Source organism: Rhinolophus ferrumequinum, chromosome X, assembly GCF_004115265.2.
Source record: "Rhinolophus ferrumequinum isolate MPI-CBG mRhiFer1 chromosome X, mRhiFer1_v1.p, whole genome shotgun sequence".
In the NCBI taxonomy this organism is placed as follows: Eukaryota; Metazoa; Chordata; class Mammalia; order Chiroptera; family Rhinolophidae; genus Rhinolophus; species Rhinolophus ferrumequinum.
Window position 1 is genome coordinate 121,418,138 of NC_046284.1, and position 19,850 is coordinate 121,437,987.

The 19,850-nt window shown below is 53.9% G+C and overlaps 1 protein-coding gene across 1 annotated transcript in view; it reads left to right on the forward strand.

Moving 5' to 3' along the window:
• Nucleotides 1-18,743, forward strand: part of PUDP (pseudouridine 5'-phosphatase) — a 46,340-nt gene extending 27,597 nt beyond the window's left edge. Inside the window, exons 3-4 of the mRNA XM_033104875.1 lie at nt 3,601-3,830; nt 17,422-18,743. Of these exons, the coding sequence (XP_032960766.1) occupies nt 3,601-3,830; nt 17,422-17,598 (407 nt within the window). The 3' untranslated portion in view covers nt 17,599-18,743. The remainder of the gene's footprint in view (nt 1-3,600; nt 3,831-17,421) is intronic.
• The last annotated feature ends 1,107 nt before the right edge of the window (nt 18,744-19,850 follow it).

Here is a 19,850-nt window from a genome sequence, read left to right on the forward strand (position 1 = left end):
GAATGATGATGCAGGGGCGTGTCCTTGCCTGAGCCAATCAGCAGGGGAAGCACCCCTGGTTATGATGCAGAGGCGTGTCCTGGCCTGAGCCAATCACCAGGGGAAGCAGCCCTGGTTATGATGCAGGGGCGGGTCCTTGCCTGAGCCAATCATCAGGGGTAGCAGCCCCGGATTATGATGCAGGGGCGTGTCCTTGCCTGGGTCAGTCATCAGGGGTGTGTCTGCTGAACAAGTCTTCGGGGCCATAGCCTCTGATAATGGCCCAGGGGCTTGTCCTTGACCTGATTTCGGTGTAGGGTGTCCTTGCCTTGGCCCATCCAGCAGCTGAGAGGGAGGACTGACCCATGGGGCTTGAAAGCTGAGGCATAACTGACCTGAATCACCCTCACGTCAGCAGCCTAATTGCTAAATGGTTCGGAAGCCTCTCTCCGGGCATTTGCTGGTGGAAAAGCTTTTAACCAGTATATTCTGAGCCACTGACTATGTGACTTAATAGTGAAATGTAAACTGTCGATCAGCCAAGGGTTTAATTATCATCACAAAATAGAGATCTGTTAAATGATGACTGAAAACAACTCGGGCAGAAAACAGGGTATTTATTCTGTCTATAAACTAAACCAGAGAGACCTCAGGTTTCCAGCGATGAGCGGCATGAAGGCTGCAGAGAAATCTCTGAAGTCCCTTTACTCCACCGCCTTCTTCCCTACAACCTCGAGGTAGTGGAGAAGTCCTCCAGGGCCGGACCATACTTACAACAAAGACAGAACAGCGGCGTTTCCAGGCCCGCCAGTGGAAAGGCCGACTGCAGAGGATGGCGTCCACTTGTTCAGGCTCCCCCTTACGCCCCAAGCCGGCCTGAGGGGGGGTCCTTCCTCCCTCTCCCAGCTTCTGAGGACTCCAGATGTCCCGTGGCTCGCGGCCACATCCCTGCCATCTGCGCCTGTCGTCACACGGCCTTTCCCAGGTTTCTTTGTTGTCTTCTTCCATGGGGAGTAGTCATTGGACTTGGGGCCTCGCCTGCTAATCTAAGATGACCTCGTCTCAGAAAAGACCCTGTTTCCAAGTCGGGTTGCATTCTGAGGTTCCTGTGGGCAGGGGTCTTGGGGAGAACACGCTTCAGTTCACTGCGCCCCAAACCTGAGTGGGAGCGCTCCGCATAGGTCTGGTTGCCTAGTGGGTTTCAGCGGAAGGTGACAGGGGACGTGTAATGAGGTGAGATGCCTTTCGCTCTGGGCTCACCTGGGTGTGGGCCTCTGAGAAGTGGGCATGAAGGGAAGTGCCCTCCCCTGCCCAGGTTAATGAAGGAGGGAGGCTGACTGCCTCCAACACCTTCCAACACTTCAGGGCGCTGCCTGAGCTAATGTTTTCACTTGTCTTAGCTCGGGCTGCTATACCGAAAACCACAGGCTGGTGGCTTAACAACAGACGTGTATTCCTCGCAGTTCTGGAGGCAGGGTGCCAGCTGGCACGTTCTGGTGACGGCTCTCTTCCAGGATGGCAGACGGCCACCTTCCCACTGTGTGCTCACGTGGCGGGGAGAGAGCTGTGGCGTCTCCTCCTCTTGGAAGGGCACCATTATACGGGCCCCACCCTCGTGACCTCCTGTACCCCTGATCTCCTCCCAAAGTATTACCAATTTCCCTCTGAGTTCATCTTTAACCCATCCATGCCTTACGTGGAAGTGTGTTGTTTAATATCCAAGTAGTTGTGATTTTCCAAATCCCTGTCAATTATTTAATTCCGTTGTGATCAGGGAACATACTTCATATGATGTCAATTATTTTAAGGCATTTTAGAATTGTTTTATAGCTTATGGACTCCTGCATCTTGTTGGACGTTCCACAAGTTCTTGAAGGTGATTTGTATTCCGCTGTGGTGGTGAAGGTTTATAGAAATGTCCATTCAGTGCAGTCGCTTGATGGTAATTTTGAAGTCTGCTCTATCCTTATTTTCTGTTTACTTGTTCTAGCAATTACTGAGAGAGGAGTTTGAAACCTCTGTCTATATGTGTCTTTCCCCATTCAGTTCTATTACTTTTTACTTTATGTATTTGGATGTATTAAAGCTCAGTTATTTGAGGCGTACACATTTAGAATTATATCTTGTTGATGACCTGTTTGTCATAATGAAACGTCCTTAGTTGTCGCTGATAATAGTCATTGTTCTAAAGCCCACTTGTCATTAATATGGCTACCCTGAGTCTCTTCTGAGTAGTAGTTACATAATATATATCGTTTTCAGTCGTTTCATTTTTAACCTGAGTTTTTGTATTTAGAGTAGGTTTCTTGTAGACAATACGAGTTGGGTCTCATTTTTGTTTTGTTTAATTTTTTTCCATTCTGACAATCTCTCACTTGGGTGTATTTATAAAGCTGTTATATAAGGTCTCATAATTCTGTCATCGCTGCATCTCGGTGTCCATTTCTATCGATCACTTTCCCCCCTGGTGTTGGGTGGTACTTGTCGGCTCCTTTGCACGTATGGTGTTTCTTGATTGGATATGGGACGTTGTGAATTGTACACCCAGCCGCATGCTGGATTGCACTTAATTCTTGAAAGCGTTTTCAGTCTGTCCTGGCATGAACTGCAGATCTGCACCTTCCTTTCAGCCTTCCTTCCCAGGACGGCGTCTGTCAGGGCCAAACACTCACAGTATCTGTTTGCTTTACTGAATGGTGTTACGCGTTCCAGAAAATGACAGTGCCACACTGTCCTGCAACAATCGGGAAAGCAGGGAGATCCCGTCTTGTCGTGATTACAACAGTAATGAATATGATTAAAATTATTTGAGATAAACCCTGGCACTTTGGCTGGGTTTCGATGTGATGATAGGCGTAACCAGCATGGGGTAGAGATAGAGCCCCCTGTCCCCTTGGACACATTTCTGGTAACCAGCCCTCTCTTCACGGGCGGGCGCTGTGAGTGACGATGCCACCGTGTGTGTTCCCTGCCCTCAGTCCCTATGGTGGAGGAGTTCGGGGGGGCGGGGGGGGCTCTCCTTTCACAGGGCGTGTTGTTGCTGTCAGGCAAGGTTAGCTTTCTTCTCTGGTCCCTCTTGAGGCAGTGCTTGCAGCTTGCCTTCATCTGGGGAGACCACTGCATGATGTCCCTCCCCCAGCAGTGTGAGGAGCGATTGCATTGCCGTCTGCTGAGTGCAGTTTTCTCGGAAAAGGCCAGAAGCATCGTCCTTGCATACTCATTGCTTCAGAAAAGAAGTCCGGTGCAGGGACACCCCACATCCGTCATCACCTTCCCCAGGCGCCTTTGCAGGTCGCAGAGCAGGGCCTCCCGGCCGCTCTGCTTGGTGTCCGTGTCCCCAAGAGGGGACCAGCAAACCAGGCACTGTTTCTGTGCAGTCAAACCGCACTCTGCTACTTTGGGAAATAGCTGGGCCCTGAATTGCTTTTCTGAGTTTTGAGCAGGGATGTTTGGGAGCTGACAGCCCCGCGGTGAGACAGTGTGTGTGAGATCAAATCTTCTTTCCTGGGAAGAGGTAACCGTCGTGTTCCAGGGCCAGTGGAGCGTGTGTCCCCGGGGGGCCTGCGGCCTGGACGTTCTGCACCACCCTGACTCACTGACGCCTGTCCCTGCTCCTCCCAGGGGTGGAGAAACTCATGCACCATCTGCGGAAGCACCACGTGCCGGTGGCCGTGGCCACCAGCTCCGGGGCCGAGTCCTTCGAGAGAAAGACCAGTGCCCACAAGGAATTCTTCAGCTTGTTCGATCACATCGTTCTGGGGGACGACCCCGAAGTGAGGAACGGCAAGCCGGACCCAGACATATTCCTGGCCTGTGCCAAGCGGTTCTCCCCTCCGGCCCCCGCGGAGAAGGTGAGCGCAGCGCAGCGCAGCGGCGGTGGGAACAGGCGGCAGGGGGCGCTGTTGGCGGTGCGCGTGCTGTGAGGTGCGGGGTGCGTGCGTGTCAGGCGGGGACACAGTGTGCGGTAGACGGGGCCAGTCGGTGCAGCCCCCCTGAGCCAGGTGCACGGAGATCACTGACTGCAGTGTGTGTGGGAGCAGAGCTGCCCGAGCCGCCAGGCCAGTGAGAACCCCGACACCTGGGGTCCCTGGGCGCCCCTAAGGAGCCCCCGGTCTGACACACGGGGGGGCTGCCAGTGCTGGGGGCCGGGCCTCCTTACCTGTATGTTGCAGGCACGCTGGAGGGCGTGTGTTCCCTGCCATGGCTGCGCCCGTCGGCACCCCACCCTCGTCCCCAGCGCTTGTCGCCTGACGTTTTGTGGCTGCAGAGTTTGGGGACAGGGCGGCCTTTGCTTTTCCTCCACCAGTTTCTGGGCTCGTGTTAGTGTGTCCCCTGGAGGCGGCCCCTGGAGGAGCTCTTTCCTGCCGTCATTGTGCGGGGACCCGGGGCCCGTGCCACCTGCGGCTCGGAAGAGCGCTTAGAGCAGTTGACAGTGGCTGCTCACCTTTGCGCTCTCGTGTCGCCACGCTGTGGCTGCAGAGAGGAAGGACCGCAGTCTGTGCAGGTGCTCGACCAGGGGGGCGCTCCTGCCAGAAGGAAGGAAGGCTTCCCGCGGGTGGCCTGCTGGTGCCAGCAGGGAGGGCAGGGCGGTTCCCGCGCCCGAGTACTCCGCTTTGCGCAGAGGTAGTCAGGGGCGGCGTCCCGGGAAGGGCTTTGTCCCTTCGTCGCGAGCTCAGGAGGCATTACCTGGAATCCTCCTTCCACAAGAAAGGCAGCACCTGGGGCTTTGGCGCAGGGGCCGTGCTCCTGGTCCAGGGCCCAGCTTCCTACAGGGGCCTGTGAAGGCACTCGGTGTAGCTCGTGGGCTGCTCCGAGCCTCACCCCAGCTGGACCACCCCACATCCCTTCAGTTCTGACGCTAGCCCCCCAGAGTTAGCCGTGACCCCGGTTAGGGGCGCAGTCCCCCAAGCCTGCGTACACTCTGACACCAGCTGCAAATGGGGCGCCCAGGCCACTCCCTTCTGCCCCCCTCCGAGTACAGAGTTTCGCATCTCCACACCCATTGCTCAGGTTCACTGGTTCAGTGGAATGCCCTGGCAGAACTCAGGAAAACACCTAACTTGTATTTACTGGGTCATAAAGGAGGCCGCTCAGGAAGAGCCCACGGGAACAGAGGCCTGGGGTGGGGTGTGGATGGCTGGGGGCGGGGGCTTCCATTTCCTCTCAGGGACACCGCCCTCCCGGCACCTCCCCGTGTTTAACGACTCGGAGCCTCCAGAACCCCATTTTCCAGGTCTTTTTGTGGAGGCCTCATTACACGGGTGTGACTGACTGGATCAGTTGCCGTTGGTGACGGACTCGTTGGACCTGGACATTGCGCTGGGACCCAACGTTCCAGCCTCCAATCGTGCCTTGTGCTTCCTGGTGAGCAGGCCCTGTCCTGGACGTCTGGGGCCCCCCCAAGAAGCACCTCTTTAGCACAGACTCAGGTGTGGATGAGTGGCGCTTCTTACAAATAACAAAGTGACAAAATGTGCTCCTCTCTGTCACTCAGGAACTTCCCCAGGTTTTAGGAGCTGTGGGCCAGGAATCAGGCATGCAGACCAGGTGTATACATCCACGTTTGTTACGTCACAGCCGTAAAGAATCGCTGAGCGACGTGGTGACGCACATGTGGAGATAGACTCACGTGGGCTGGTTCAGAGCGCCCTGAATCCCTCCGCAAAGCACTGTGACCGCAAGGGACGCGCCTGAGGCCGCGCGATCGCCAGGCCCCAGAGTCAGAAGCGGAGCCTCCAGGGGTGGCCTGGGTGCTATGTGCGTCTGCCTCTTAACATCAGGACGCGTGTGTGTCCGTGCCTGGCGTCCCGCCAGCAAGCCCAGGGACACGCGTTCTTTTCCTTAAGAACTTCCCCCTCCTGAAGGATGCCCTCCTCCTGGAAGCACCGTTTTCTGTTTGCTGCAGGCTGCTGTCTGGGTGTCCCCCAGGAAAGCAGAGGTGCCCGCACTGGGCACGCGGTCCAGAGCCCTGAGCGTCTGTGGGCGCCTGCGTCCATAAGCTCGCTGGGAGCAGCAGATTAGGGCTAGGTTGTGGGTGTGCCTTCCATCTGGTCCCTGTGTACGGCCGAGGCAGGGAAAGGAGGGAGAACAGCCTTCCCTGCACCTTCCTCAGGCCTGGCTTTGCAAGGGAAACGTCGTGTTTTCATGTGGTGAAGGGAACAGTTTGCATGGGAACGGCGTGCGGGCTTTGCGGGAGACCCGCTGCGCTGGAACCCCGCGAAAGCCGCACACGGCCCTGCGTCCTCACGGCCCCATGGGCACGGTTCCCCGAGCAAGGCGCCCGGCGGGAGGCCTGCCGCACACGCATGGCGTTTGCACCGCCGTCGGTGCTTCTACTTGACCGTGTTTGTTTTAGACGTGTCAGAGAGACGGGAGCACTGTGCGCTGTGAGAGTCATTAGCCCTTAGAGGGCGAGGGCATTGCCCTCATGTATTGACGGCTGTGTCTGTCTTGCCCAGACGGGCCCTTTGTCGGCGTCTTTGTCACGCACTTAGTGAAGGCTTGTCGTGTGATTCCTCAGGGCATGTGCCTGTCGTGATGCCACAGGAAGATTCTGAGGGCTCCTGGTCAGGGAGGCAGCCCTGATTCCCGACGTGGTGTGTTTCCCTGGTACATGAAGCACTTGCTAAGAGGCGTGTGGAAGTAGGACCCGGCTCTTCGTCTGTGACCTGCTGCTTTTCTCTCTTAGATGCAGTGCAGGCATGCGCTCGCCAGAGTTCAAGGGCATCGCATGCAACTGTGAGGTCACTGGAGAGATTCCCAGGTGCTTTTGGGAGTGGATGACACTGCAGGTGTCCCCCAATTAACAGGTGCTGAGGCCGTGGCAGGAAAGGAACGAAACACAGGCAGTGTAAAAGGGGGGCATTATGGAGAAGTGTCTGTTACCAGTCTGCCGGGACAAGATGCCTGAGCGCCCGCGTTCAGTAGTCCCGTTTTCATTGAAAATGCTGCTTTGAGGTTATGTACGCATCATTCTTTCATGCTGGAAATAAGCGGCAGTGACACGACCATCAGCGGTCAGTCCCCTTAGCCCACCTTCCCGCCAGTGAGAAGTCACTGAGCACAGGCTGTGTGCCAGGGAGGTGGCGTGGGCTCCTCCTGAATCTCAGCGTCCCTGGGGGCAGAGGTTGTCCTTGCCCAGCTTCTAAAGTCCATGAGCTTCTGGAGGCGTGCGTGCGTGATGTGGGGGGAAGGGACCAAGCTGGGGTCACCCAAACCCTCTGGGTGTGTGAGTTCTGCCCGGTGTGACTTCCTAGCCACAAAAATGCACAGCTGTGTTGTAAAACGAAAATAAGAGTGTCATTTCCTCATGATTTTGTAGGTTGGTACTTTTTACATTACAAGTACAACCAGAAAGCAGTTCTAAAAAGCATAGCAATCACGACTTTGCATATTGTAGTTTTTTGGTTAATGGTAAGAGCCGAGTTTCAGTGTTTTGTTTAAATTCGTGTTTTGTTTTCAAGAAAGTCCCCCACATGAAGTGTGTATACCTAGCAGGGAAAAACGACTGACAAATGATTTTAACTGGCGGATTCTGATTTACGGGATAGTGTCTTTGTCTTAAAACACAGACCATCCCTTTGGTTTCGAATAATCACCTGGGTTGACTTCTCGACATGTGAAGTGGTAATTAACACACCGCACACAGTGTCATGGTACAGAAACATGTGAATTCAACAGTCACTCTCTATACCTGTTCTTGTCATGTACTGTGCACGTCCCCAACGTCTGCACACAGTTACAGGCGGTCGGCACGTGGCTTCCATCCAAGAAGACCCTCGGTGACGTAACCTCCGTACCTCCCAGGATCGTGCGAAACAAGTAGAGGCATGCTTGTATCAAATTTGCAGTTAACGTTTGCAGGCAGGTGAGCGGTGCCAGGCCTCTGTCTGGGGGACGGGATGTTCCTTAGTCACTTTAACCCTCAGTACCGCTGTTGGGGTGAAGAGTCACCGTACTCCCAAAAACCACTCTGCAGGCCTCGTCACCGTCTTTTCCTCCCGTCACCCACAATCACTAGGCAGAATACAAGGGCCTGTGGTCACCAGTCTTTGGTATGATTTCATGCCCCTTGCGACCTGATTTACCAGGCCCTCCCATTTCATTAAAGGAAAAGTCTCGTCTGTCACAGTTACCCCCCTTACACTTCTTTTCTGCAGTGGGACCTGCCTTGGCTTAGTACCTCTCCCGCGTTTTCAAGGATGGCGGTGCTCTCTTTCCCTAATTCCACTGATGCGGAGAAACAACTTTTCGTATACCCTCTTAAGTTCAGTGATAGAGGCCTGCAAATTAAACTGACAAGACATATTCGTAAGAGAAAAGACAGATTTTTATTCATGTGCATACATGGGAGGTTACAGAAAAATGTGTCCTAAGGAGGCAGTTAGAATCTGGGGCTCGCATACCATCTTAATAAGGGTTAGGGAGAGGCAGGGGGTGCTTAGGTGCTTTCGTAAGAACAAACGACTTTTAGGAAAAATAAATGGGCTCATAGGAAAACAGATGGGAGCTGGGATAGTGTTATGAGTGTGTTGGTTTAGGCAATTTCTTATCTAGGTTCTGACCTCTGCTGCCTTCTCTTCAGCAAGAAGGGTCGTTTCCCTGGTGGTGAGACTCCCGGGAAGGGATGGGTAGCTTTGAATTCTTTTGGGAGACTTTGTTTTTGGGAACATAAGGAGAGTTCAGAGAGAGCCTCTCCCTGGGCCATTGATTCTCAGACGTCTGCAGCTCAGGATAATCCTTCAGCCACTATGGCCTGTTGGGGATCCCCTCCACCACCAAGAGCTCTGTGTTTTCCAAACACTGAGTGTCACTTCCTGCCCCCTCCTCTGATGCTGGCATGTGGCTGGCCACACGCAGGCCCTGTGTCTGCCAGAGCTCTCGCTGCCTCCTCATTCGGAACGACCTGCCTCCGGTTCCCAAGTCCTGCCTTTCTCCCACGTGCTTTCCCCTCCCACGTGGCCTCAGCGTCTGGCTTTCCAGTGGTCTCTGGTCTGGTTCCCACTTCCACCAGCTGGTGCCGTGACCACCCCAAGGACCTCCCTGACTGCCAGGATAAAGTGTCAGGCGCCATGGCCCATGTGGGAGCACACGGTTACCTTTCTGTTGGCTCATCTGCCCTCCAGTTCCTTGAGAACTCTCGTCCTAGGACCGGCCCCTTCCCCCCAATTCCCTCCCCCCCCCCCCCCCCCCCCCCCGGTCCTGACCACCTGCCTGGCTCCCCTGCTCTGTGTCTCTAGTCCAGACCTCCCGCCCAGTGGCGTCGCGGTGCTGAGGACTTACTTCAGACGTGCCCCTTCTCGTCTTTGCATCCCTCCTGCTGCACCTCCCGCCGCTGGGAGCGCCACTAACGTGTAAAGCCTGATGCACCGTGGGCTGATTACGGGGGAGTCACTGATACATTGTTGCCCTTGTTACTGAGACGGGCCTGCAGCAGTCTGAAGGCTTACGGTGCACATCTGGCAGTACTCTGCGTGCAGCGTCGAGAACGGAATTAGCCGGTGGAGTGCTGGGCGCGGCCTGATGTCCCTGGACAGCCCGTGCCACGGCCGCCTGCGCCTTTCTCCCCAGATCAGTGGAGCGCGGCGTCCTCACAGCAGGGGTGGCTGCGGGGGCCCCCCGAGAGCTTCCCAAACCCTTCAGACCCGTGGAACCAAATCAACCAGCAGAAATGGCGGCTGACACCCTTGACTTTCCTTTGCAAGTCCGGAGACTGTTAACCAGCAGGATTTGTAGCTGTTGGTGATGCTTTTATGCGGCTTCCTGCGGTGTGAGTCCTGGCAGATAGATGGCTAAGCAGTTAATGTCGTCTCTTTCTTAGGATTCATACACGCAGACACACCTGTGAAACGGTGCGAGTGGCGCCGACATGCCCGCAGCCAGCCTGCGACCTGATTTGTGACATGACTGGAGGGGCGCCTTTCTCATTTCTTCCTTTAGCTGGCGGTAGCCCTGCCGGTGCTCAGCCGTGTTCTCAGGTCTGCGTACATTTGTCCGTGGGGCTGGGAAACCGTCACGTATCAGCCGTGTCAGAGAGGGATAGCGCTCGTTAGGCCCGAGCCTGTCCCCTGTCTCCACTGACCACCCCCTCAGAATGAAACGGACCCAGCTCGACATTTAAAAGGATGGGTTGTGTCCTGGATTTCTAACACATGAACTGGACAGCTGTGCACTCTCGTAATCGTAGCAGACTCAAACAGCGCTGCTAGAAGAAGCAGAAGCAGTGGTGGCCGTGCTAAGAGTTTCTTCGTAAATCTGTGGTTTTGCCTTTGGACCGTTTCTGCAATACCGGTCAATCGTATGGCTAATGCTCCGATTCCGTCGCGCTGTCCCTACGTCCCCACGCACCCTGTGAAGTATACACCCCTTGGCCTGGCTGCTTTCCCCCTTGCCGGAATCTGCAGGACACCCTCTCAGCTCTCTCCTGTTCCTAGCGTCTTCTGAGGGAAAGCGCGTTGCGGGAACCTGCCTGCAAAGGCTGCTGCGGGCCCCATAGTGAGGAAAGACAGTGGTTAGAAGCACCGATGGGTGAGTACCAGGTGAAACGAAGACCGACCTCATAGCCCCAGAGAATCTCCGTGGATGGCACATCACACCTTCACATCCGACGTTCTGCTTTTTAAAGGGTGTCCAAAGTGCAGTGTGTCCCCACCCATCACTTTACCTGTGTAAAGCAGGGTGACTTAGTCATCTCAACTGAGCAGGGACGGTGGCATTTGTAGATCTGACGCCGTGTGTCCTGGGAACTTGATCCCAGGCCCCCGGGGATGACTGGTCAGCCCGGTGTAAGCCCAGGCGTGACGAGGCTTGTGTGAACTGTTTGCACGTGGAGCCACGTGTCTGAGGGGTGCTGGGTGCTGGGCCGCGTGTTCTCCAGGGTCCTCCTTCTGAGAGACGCGTGTCTTGGTCAGAAACTGGATGGAAATGGAATCCCTCGCGGTGTCCTAACATAAAACAGCTCTCCCCAGATGAAAGCACAAGGCGCGTGGCTGTGCGTGCTGCACCAATGAAGTGGCTTGTCCATGGCGTTGGGAATGTCTGCCTGGTCCCTGTCCCTCCGCCATCGGCCAGTTGGAACACGTTCCTCAGCGACATGTTTGGGAGGAGTGTGTGGTTGGGTTTATTAGCTGGAGGCCATTTGCAAACCCCACGGAGAGCCCTGGAGACTCCAGCTGTGTCGCTTCGGCTCTGGGAGAGTTTGGCCCGGATGGACCCGGGATCCCTTCCCGACAGTTCTGAGCCCTTCTTCGGGGGTCAGATGCCCTGTGTGCCGTGTCACGTGGCCCTGCCCAGCAGACCCCCGCTGCCACCGCGCTGCCAGCCTCCAGCATGTCCTTGCTGCTCTCCAGACACCTGGACGCTGCATCGCATACCTGCTGGTTGAAGGGGAAAGAGAGGTGCCTCGTCTGTACCCCGAGACCGAGACGACGTTTCCACGCCACCCTGCCTCAAGGAAAGGGGTGATGGACAGGCACGCTCTGTGGTCACCTGACCGGGGGTCCTCGGGACGCCTGTTGTCCTGGACACTCAGCGGAGCCCACCGGAGCAGGCGGGTGGCAGGGCACCTGCTGGAACACTTACGTGGGCACCACTGCACTTCTGGTGGCGTGGAAACAGAAAGGCCAAAGGCACGGGCTTTTCCAGTGAGCATGAGCCTCCCGCTTCTGTTTATTGAGGGTGCTTTCAATTAAAGTCATGATATAAGGTCACATTCGGAGCACTCCAAGGAAACGAGGGCAGTGGATTTTATTCACGTTTACGTGACTCATGCCACTGTCAGGTGCGTCTTGTGAAAACCTTACCCAAGGTAGTTCCTCAGGTCGCTGGTTTTGGGAACCTTCATGGCTTTCCTGTGAAGAGAAGTTTGCCCATTTGGGAAACTTCTTCAGCAAAGTTTAAACAGCAGGGTTACCCACAGCGGTACTTCTGGGAACATTTTTCTGCTAATTGTACATGGCAAACCTCCAGCCCCTCATTGAATGTGCACAGTCTTTGTTTTTTTAAAACGATTTCCCTGGACTGGTGCCTCCAAGAACATTCTGGAAGCCCCATACATAATAGCATCCTGGTTGACGGTGTAGAATTGGGCATTAAATGAGCATTGAGAGACATAAGAAGATGGCAGGTCTCCCCAGCATTCAATACTTGTTCACTCCCAGAAATGCTGACTGTGCAGTAGTGTGTGAAAATGGGCTTAAACACCCTGGGAGTTGGTACACGTGTGTGAAAACAGGTTTTCATGGTGCATGGAGGGATGGAGACAGATGGGTGTGGTTCCTGGAACGTGACGGATGGACATATGAGTAATACAAACAAAAGTACTGATTAATAACACAAAGTGCATGCAAACGTCAGTCTTTCAAAAAATGTTACTTCCAGGTTTAATTAAATAAACATGTAACGCAGTGTATACATATTCAGCATCACAATATGGTGGTACTTAGTTACAGGTAATGCAGCGTGTGGCAAAGAACATGGAGACAAGTAAAACCTAAACCTTAGGTTTGAGCACTGTTGATGAAAACTTGATCAAAAATACAGTTTAAGGCGTTCTCAAAAGTTTCGTTGTCTTGCAATGTGAACACTGAACAGGCTTATCACACAATTAAGATGTAGGATAAAATCTGCAAAAAAATGATATAATGAAAGTTTTAACTTAAACACAGTGGTTTAGTTGAAAATTGTTCTTCCTGATTAAATTGGATCACGCGGGGCTTTATGTATGATGAATAGCCACGGGCACCGCTCCAGGAGGAGTGTAACACGTGCCGCCACACAATTGCAGGTCTTCTTCCGAGAGTCTTGACAGGGAAGCTGAAGGGACTTCCTGTCACGTTTTGTGTTTACCAAGCAAAAGGAAGACCTCTATTCCTGGGAGACAACAGTCGCATTTGGAAAGTTGGCTAGTTCCGGAAAAGTGTATAATGTGAAAAACGGACACCAGTGGTTGTGGGAAGCACAGAATTCGTTCCCAAGGGTCATGGCAGATTGTTCTGGAAAGTATTTGTCTCGAAGCCCTGACGGGCGCAGTTGCACAGGACCAACAGCGACTCGTCCCGGGGTGGAGCTCCTCTCGTGTGTGGTCACTCCCATCCGCTCCCGATGCTTTGTTGGTCTGAGTGGCTGAGGAAAGTGATGTGAGGGACGGCGGGGGGGGGCGGTGGTGACTCCGGACGTGTGGGGACAGAGCATGAAACATGGCCTGAAGTGAGAGCGCGGGCGGGTAGCAGGCGCTGTCCTAACAGACCCAGGACCTGGTATCTAGGGGCTCACACAGCCCCCACCTCCCCCCACGAAGCCGTGGTCCAGCGGCCCCTGCGTCAGCGAGTTTGGCGTCCTCTTGCCTTAGTGTCTGCCCAGGGTATGAACCATCAAGCTGCCCTGGCTTCCCAGGTCCTCCCCAGTCCCATCCATCCAGGCCGTCCCCCCACCGCGGTCAGACAGGCTGTTCCGTGGGACGCGTGACGCACATGACACGTGTCTTGAAGACGTCCCAGTGCAGGCACCTTCTCAGTGCCCTGGAGGTTCTGCGGGGCAGCCGGGTGGCGAGCCAGGTGGCACAGGCCTCCTCCCGGCGCTGCGGCTCGCACACCTTCCCAGAAGGAGGTGCAGCACCGCCGCCGATCACCCTGACGTGCTTCACCTCCCCGCTACTGGGAAATGTCAGTCTTTCTAAATGAAACCCCTCGAGCTACGGTTTAATTAAGCTCCTCTGCTGGCCGGGAAATGGGATGCAGATGCGTTTTACCCTTCAGCTTGGTAAAGGGAAGAGAACGTTGGGTTCTGGAGGACTGGACTCTCTTCCTAAGCTCTGTCCCTTCCCTGCCTGGCTGGCCTTGACTTTCCCTCTGACGTTCCCTTGGCTGAGATCCCGCAGCTGTGATGGGTGGGGGCCGCCAGGCACAGTCCCACTGCTGCGACTCTGGCCCCGTTGTCGATTTGAGTCCCGTACAAGGACGCGTCCGCCGTCTCCCCAGATTGAGCAGGCGTTCCTCAGGTGCCCGATGTTTGCCATGGCACCGTCAGAAAGTGCGTTCAGCCCAGTCCTGCGTCCTGGCCAAGCGTGGCGTGCTGCGAGAATCGTCTTGACCAGAAACTTCCCTGCAGTCGTGGAAGTGTGTGCCCTGGAAAGGCGTACCTGTGCTGTGTTACCACATTACTGTGCGTGGGAACTACCTGTGTCCACACAGGGCCACGTGACTCCCGTGGCACAGGGGTGACGTGGGGCATGGAGGAGCAACCTCCTCTCCCACCCACTTGCGTTGGCAGAGCCCTGGGTTTGGAGGGGACCACTTCCTGCTGAGAGCCCGGCACAGCGATGCACGGCACGGGGTGTGTGTGTGTGTGTGTTAGTTAGGGAGATGGGGCCAAAGGGCACAGAGACACAGCACACAGCGTATGGGGGGGCAGGGCACAGAGACACAGCACAGTGGGAGGGCAGGGATGCGTGGTGCGTGTGCAGCCCGGTGTGATGGGTCAGTGCGGGAGGGCCGGCTGGCCGGGCGGCTCACAGAAGCACTGAAACAGAAGGGGGGCGCCCGGTTCACCCCATGCCACCCTTTTCACACCAGCCAGGTGTGCCGGGTAGAAAGGGCCGGACAGACGTGGTGTGTGAGTGGAGTATGGTAATTCCTCCTGTATTTGTGCCATGGTCAGCCAGCTGTGTCGCTGATACCTTTCGGTGGCTTTCTGACCCGTGAGGCCTGGGGTTGCCAGGGCAAGTCTTGCTGGGTACCTATGACCCGTGTAGGTTTTAGGGACGGGTCCGTGTCCCCCACGGGTGGGCCGCAGAAGCACATTGGATCTGAGGAATCCACACGAGGAGAGGGTGAGGACACAAACACCTCCGAGACCTTTCTCTAGGTGCTTCAGAAGGTAGTGGGTGCTCTGTGATCTAGGAAGGGTTGGCCGTGCAGCTCCAGGTGCTGTCTGCTCGCTGAGAAGCCCGTCCCCGTCCTGTGTGCGGCTGTGCTGGGCCCCGGGCACCCATCGCTGCTGGTTCTCGTTTCTCAGCCGGACTCGTGGTGCGGGGTGTCTGTTCTCTGTTCTGCGTGTGGCAATTGTGTGACCACAGCGTCCGGGCGTCCAGGTCCAGCATTGCCGGTTTCCTGTAAACCGCCCGTTCCCGCCGTGTCCGGCCCTTCTCGTCACTTCCCTCCCGTGGACTGGTCTCTTAGCGTGGACCCACGTCAGACGTGTTTTAATGTCTGTACATTTCTCAGAGTGAATTCTTGTCCGGACGTGAAGTGTGTGAGTCCAGCTGGCGTCCATAAAAACATCTTTCGACAGCTACTGAGTGAAACAGGTGGTGAGTGGCAGAGGAAGAACGGAATGTAGGTGCCAGTGACACAGTGTTTGCCGTCAGAGTTCTGTTATTTTCTTCTTTTTTATTGTTTGCGGCTGAGGGACAGTGACTTTCGGTACTGTGGCAAGTGGCTTCTTTGCAGAAATCCCAGGTTCCCCTGGTCGTTCTGAGAGCTGCGGCCTCAGGGACGCACTGACACGGTTCAGACGGCCTTTTCATTGTGGGAGCTGATGAGATCAGCTGTGAGCTGCTGGAGCCTCCATTCCTCATGCTCTCCCAGGCCTGCCTTCCTCCGTCACACTCATGGCACCCGTGATACCGCACATCAGGGCTGTGTCAGGGCTGTGACCTCACGCAGACACAGAATAATAGCTGCTCCCATGACCTCAGCCAAGGACAGTCACCCCAAGGGAGCGACCGAGTCTCTTCCTGTGCCCCACGTGTAACTTCGCAGATGGGCTGCACAAAGCTTCAGAGTCGGCAGAGCACACCAGAAATGTTAAAAAAAAAAAAAGTCATTGGATGTGTAAGACCTGTGGTGCCAGGTAAAACAATCGGGGCATTTAGAACATAATCAGGCCATAACTATAAAAAGACAGGGGCACAAGAGGAAGCCTGAATCAGATGAGTCAGAACACACACGTGGGTGGTACAAGCAGCGGCGCGTCCCTCAGACGGAAGCCATCGTCTCTCGGTGGAAGCGGAGAGCGGGGACAAAGCCAGGGGCTCACACGTTCTCGGGCGGGGAGCAGTGGGACGAAGTGTTCTGTGTGCCCAGGACCTCGCAGGTTTTAGCAGGGATGGGGGCGTCTCCCTCCCGGGTAGACCAGCTCACTGTGCAGCTAACCTGGTGCTGAGGTGTTCCTACGACGGGTAGTAACTCATCGACTCCTTGCCTCGGCCCTAGGGGGTGACTCCATTAATGAAATATCTTAGCCCAGGATGGATGGAAGGAAGGCAGGCAGGGAGGGAGGGGGAAAAAGTCAGTGTGCCTGCTACGGAATAGACCAGCAGGAGACTGACTGTGTGTGTGTGTGTTGTGTGTGTGAGAGAGAGAGAGAGAGTTACCCGTGACCGAAAGGAATCAGGAGGCAGAGCGTCCAGTGTGGACGGCCGCTGGCTTCCACGACCCGTGTCCGGCCCCCAGCATGCACGCTGGGCTGCTACCCCACCTGTGATGACGTGGGCAGAAAGTTACTGGGACAAAAGGCAGGGGGGCCCGGGGCTGGGAGAAGACGTGAGGAGAGTGTGGCAGGGCCCCACCCCGGCAGTCTTGGGAGTTCTGGGTCCCCTGAGGAGAACAGCGGGACCCGAGAGCATGTCCCAGTGGTGGTGGCAGGACCCCTGCTTACAGCTGTCTGCCCCTACAGAGCCTTCACTGAAAAGAGTTAATAAAACTGCTCTCAGGCTCAGTGTGTAGGGTTCCGGGAACACAGGGACACTTGCCTGGGATGGAGGGTGCTAAAAGGATGACAAGCCACTTTCCCATTGGATGGACGTGGCTGTCTCCTTCTGAGCTAGGCCTCACGTCTTACTGGGGTTGCATCAGTCACATGACGGCACAGCCAGGAGCTCCGTCATACATACAAGGCACACACACCCCATTGTAAATGGGGGTGTCTGTCTGCGTGAGCCTCAGGCATCCTCACAGAACAGTGGGTTTACGCAACACACCAGAAGACATACCGCCCGTGGCACTAAGCCTTGGTGTTAATGAGATTTTGGTGCATGACGCTGGCACACGGGCACTGGTGTTCACCAAGACACTCCTAACCATTTCGTTTCCAAACGAAACCGTCACCAGCTCTGACGTTGCTTAAAAGCACGGCCCCCGCTCACACACACCATTTCCTCTCACGCTCTGGATGTTCACTTACTGATTGAACAGATTTTTATGATGGGCATAAAATAAGCTTTTCCACCGAGACTCCGGGGGGCCAGCTCGCTGCATCCCGTTCTCGTAATGCTGTGGCCGCAGCTGTGGACGCCTTCCCCCTAAAGCAGGGGGCCGTGTAAGCAACCCGGCCACACAGCGGTCTGCAGGGGACCGGCGCCAGGATGAGGACTCCCAAAGCCCAGTATACACGCCTGGTAGCGACAAGGCCGTCTCAACCTTCTTTCTCTTCCTCACCCCACAGTGCCTCGTCTTTGAAGACGCGCCCAACGGCGTGGAGGCGGCCCTCGCAGCCGGCATGCAGGTGGTGATGGTTCCAGACGCGAACTTACACCGAGACTTGACAGCAAACGCCACCGTCGTGCTGCGTTCCCTGCAGGACTTCCGGCTCGAGCTCTTCGGTTTGCCGCCCTATGAGTGACAGGCCCTCCTGTCACTCGTGTGGGCTGCCCTGGGCGTGGCCCCCGCGCCCCCTGACTGAGCCCTACTGCTCCGGAAGCAGCCCCTCGCGGGCACTGCCCACATTGCTATGGCAACGGCCATGCCCGCCTCAGGAGCTGTGCACTCCCTCTGCAATCAGTGCACATGGAAAGCCAGAACCGGACAGTGGAGAGAAAACAAAATAGGGACAGCCCAGGACAGAGATCAGAACACAGACCAAAGTTGTCCTGTGCATAATCACAGGACGGGATTGTATTTGCCTAGTCACCTAATAACTGTGTACAATGACTACGCACGCATGCGTACACATGCTTGTGTGCCAGTTTGTGCATGCGTGCACACGGCTATGTAAATACATACTTTGCCAAGACAAAATGAAATTCCATGTCTTCATTTCTTTGTAGTTTTTCTAAACCCCGGCTGGGACATGTACAATGCGTATACATATATGTATATGGTTCTATGTATATCTATGTATATTTATGCATATCACACATACATTCTACGCTTCGTCTGTCTCCTCGTGCCGAGCTTAACGTGCAGTAGCAACTGAAAACAGGGAGACGATAAGTCCCTCTGCTTTGTAAGCGGAGTCGGAAAGCCACGTCCTGGGTGACCCCTTAACAAATCAGTCACCTGAAACTAAGAGGAAATGATGTCGAGTGTCAACTGTAATTGAAAGTTTAAAATAAAGAGACATTGATGAAAACAAATCTCAGGTACCCTAAGAAATAAAATCAAATAGAAGCAGGCTTATGAGCCAGTTCACGTCCCAGCTTTTCCATGGATTAAGCTGTATAATCTTAGAAAAGTGATCGAAACTCTGATTCTCTGTGTCTACATTTGTGAAATGGGTCCAATACCTACATTTTCAGGACTGAGTAACTCAATAGTGCTTGGTGTATAGTAATCTCTTTATGACTGTGTTGCTGTTGTTAGTGCAAGATTGGGTGGGTCTGGTGAAGGGGAAATTTTGCTGCTTCGTTGATGCTTATTTTTTATTTTAATTGAGAAAAATATGTCTTTGTAATAAAGGGAAATTTAAGTGGGAAAAGAAGAAATTATTTTCTTTCTTCGCAAATAGTGACATTCTATTTGTGTCCTCAAAATATCTCTGTGCACCTCTGCTCAGAGATGAACTCTGAACCATTTCATCCATAGTTTCTTTGTAGTGTGAACATAATTGTAGCCAGCACCTTATATCTAGGCACATATCCACATTTGAGAATGTTTCCCACCTCAAAAAAAGAAAACTTGTCCCCTCTCCTTTAAGAACACTTATATTTCTAATACATTCTTTGATGTAAACATAATTTGATTTCAGGATGTGTACTTGGTACAACCCAGAGCCACAATACGGTTTTGGGATAATTTATCAGACATTACACGTTGACCATGAACCCTTTCTAACAGAGTTACTTAGCCCTTTGGGATGCGAAAGGCATTGAAATGGGGAAAAATACCATCACAGGGGAGTTTCCTCTTTCTCTATCCTGCCAGGTGCTCTCTGTCATTAATTCTCGTTGAGCTACTTTTCAACTCTGTAAGTTGTAGAAAAAAATATAGTAATGTGGGTGATTGTCTGGTGGGATGAGTGCTTGTTAACGATTGTCTCTGGCTGTTGATCGATTTTGCGTCCGTTTAGCAAATTCATTTCAGCATTCTTGATTGCGTATGTCCATATCTATTCTTTGAATTCTCCTTTGACCAATTGTAACATCTTAGTGGTTACCTCACTGGCTAATTTACTTGAATAAAATTTTTGACACTTGACCACATTGTATTTGTATGGGAATATGATTTTACCTTTTTTTAAAAAGACATTATCCTCTAACACACGTAAAACATAAACATGACTGACTTTTTTTTTTTTTAACTGAGACAGTACTCGCACTGTAAAATGGGATTTATATATATTTTAGTGAACCTTGGTGCCTTTGTATGTAGTGAATAAAGGCTCTTGATGAAATGGTCACTTGTTTGATTGGGTATCTCATTTTTTTTTAAATTTTATTGACTGTTGGGGAACAGTGTTTCTCTGGAGCCCATCAGCTCCAAGTAGTTTTCCCTCAATGTAGTTGTGGAGGGTGCAGCCCACGGGCCCATGTGGGAATCCAACCGCAACCCCGCCGCTTAGAGCTCACGCTCTAACCACCAGAGCCATCCGGCTGCCCCTGGTATGTCACTCTTCCAAAATATTTCTGTCGATGCTTTCTGTTCCATAAGCCATTT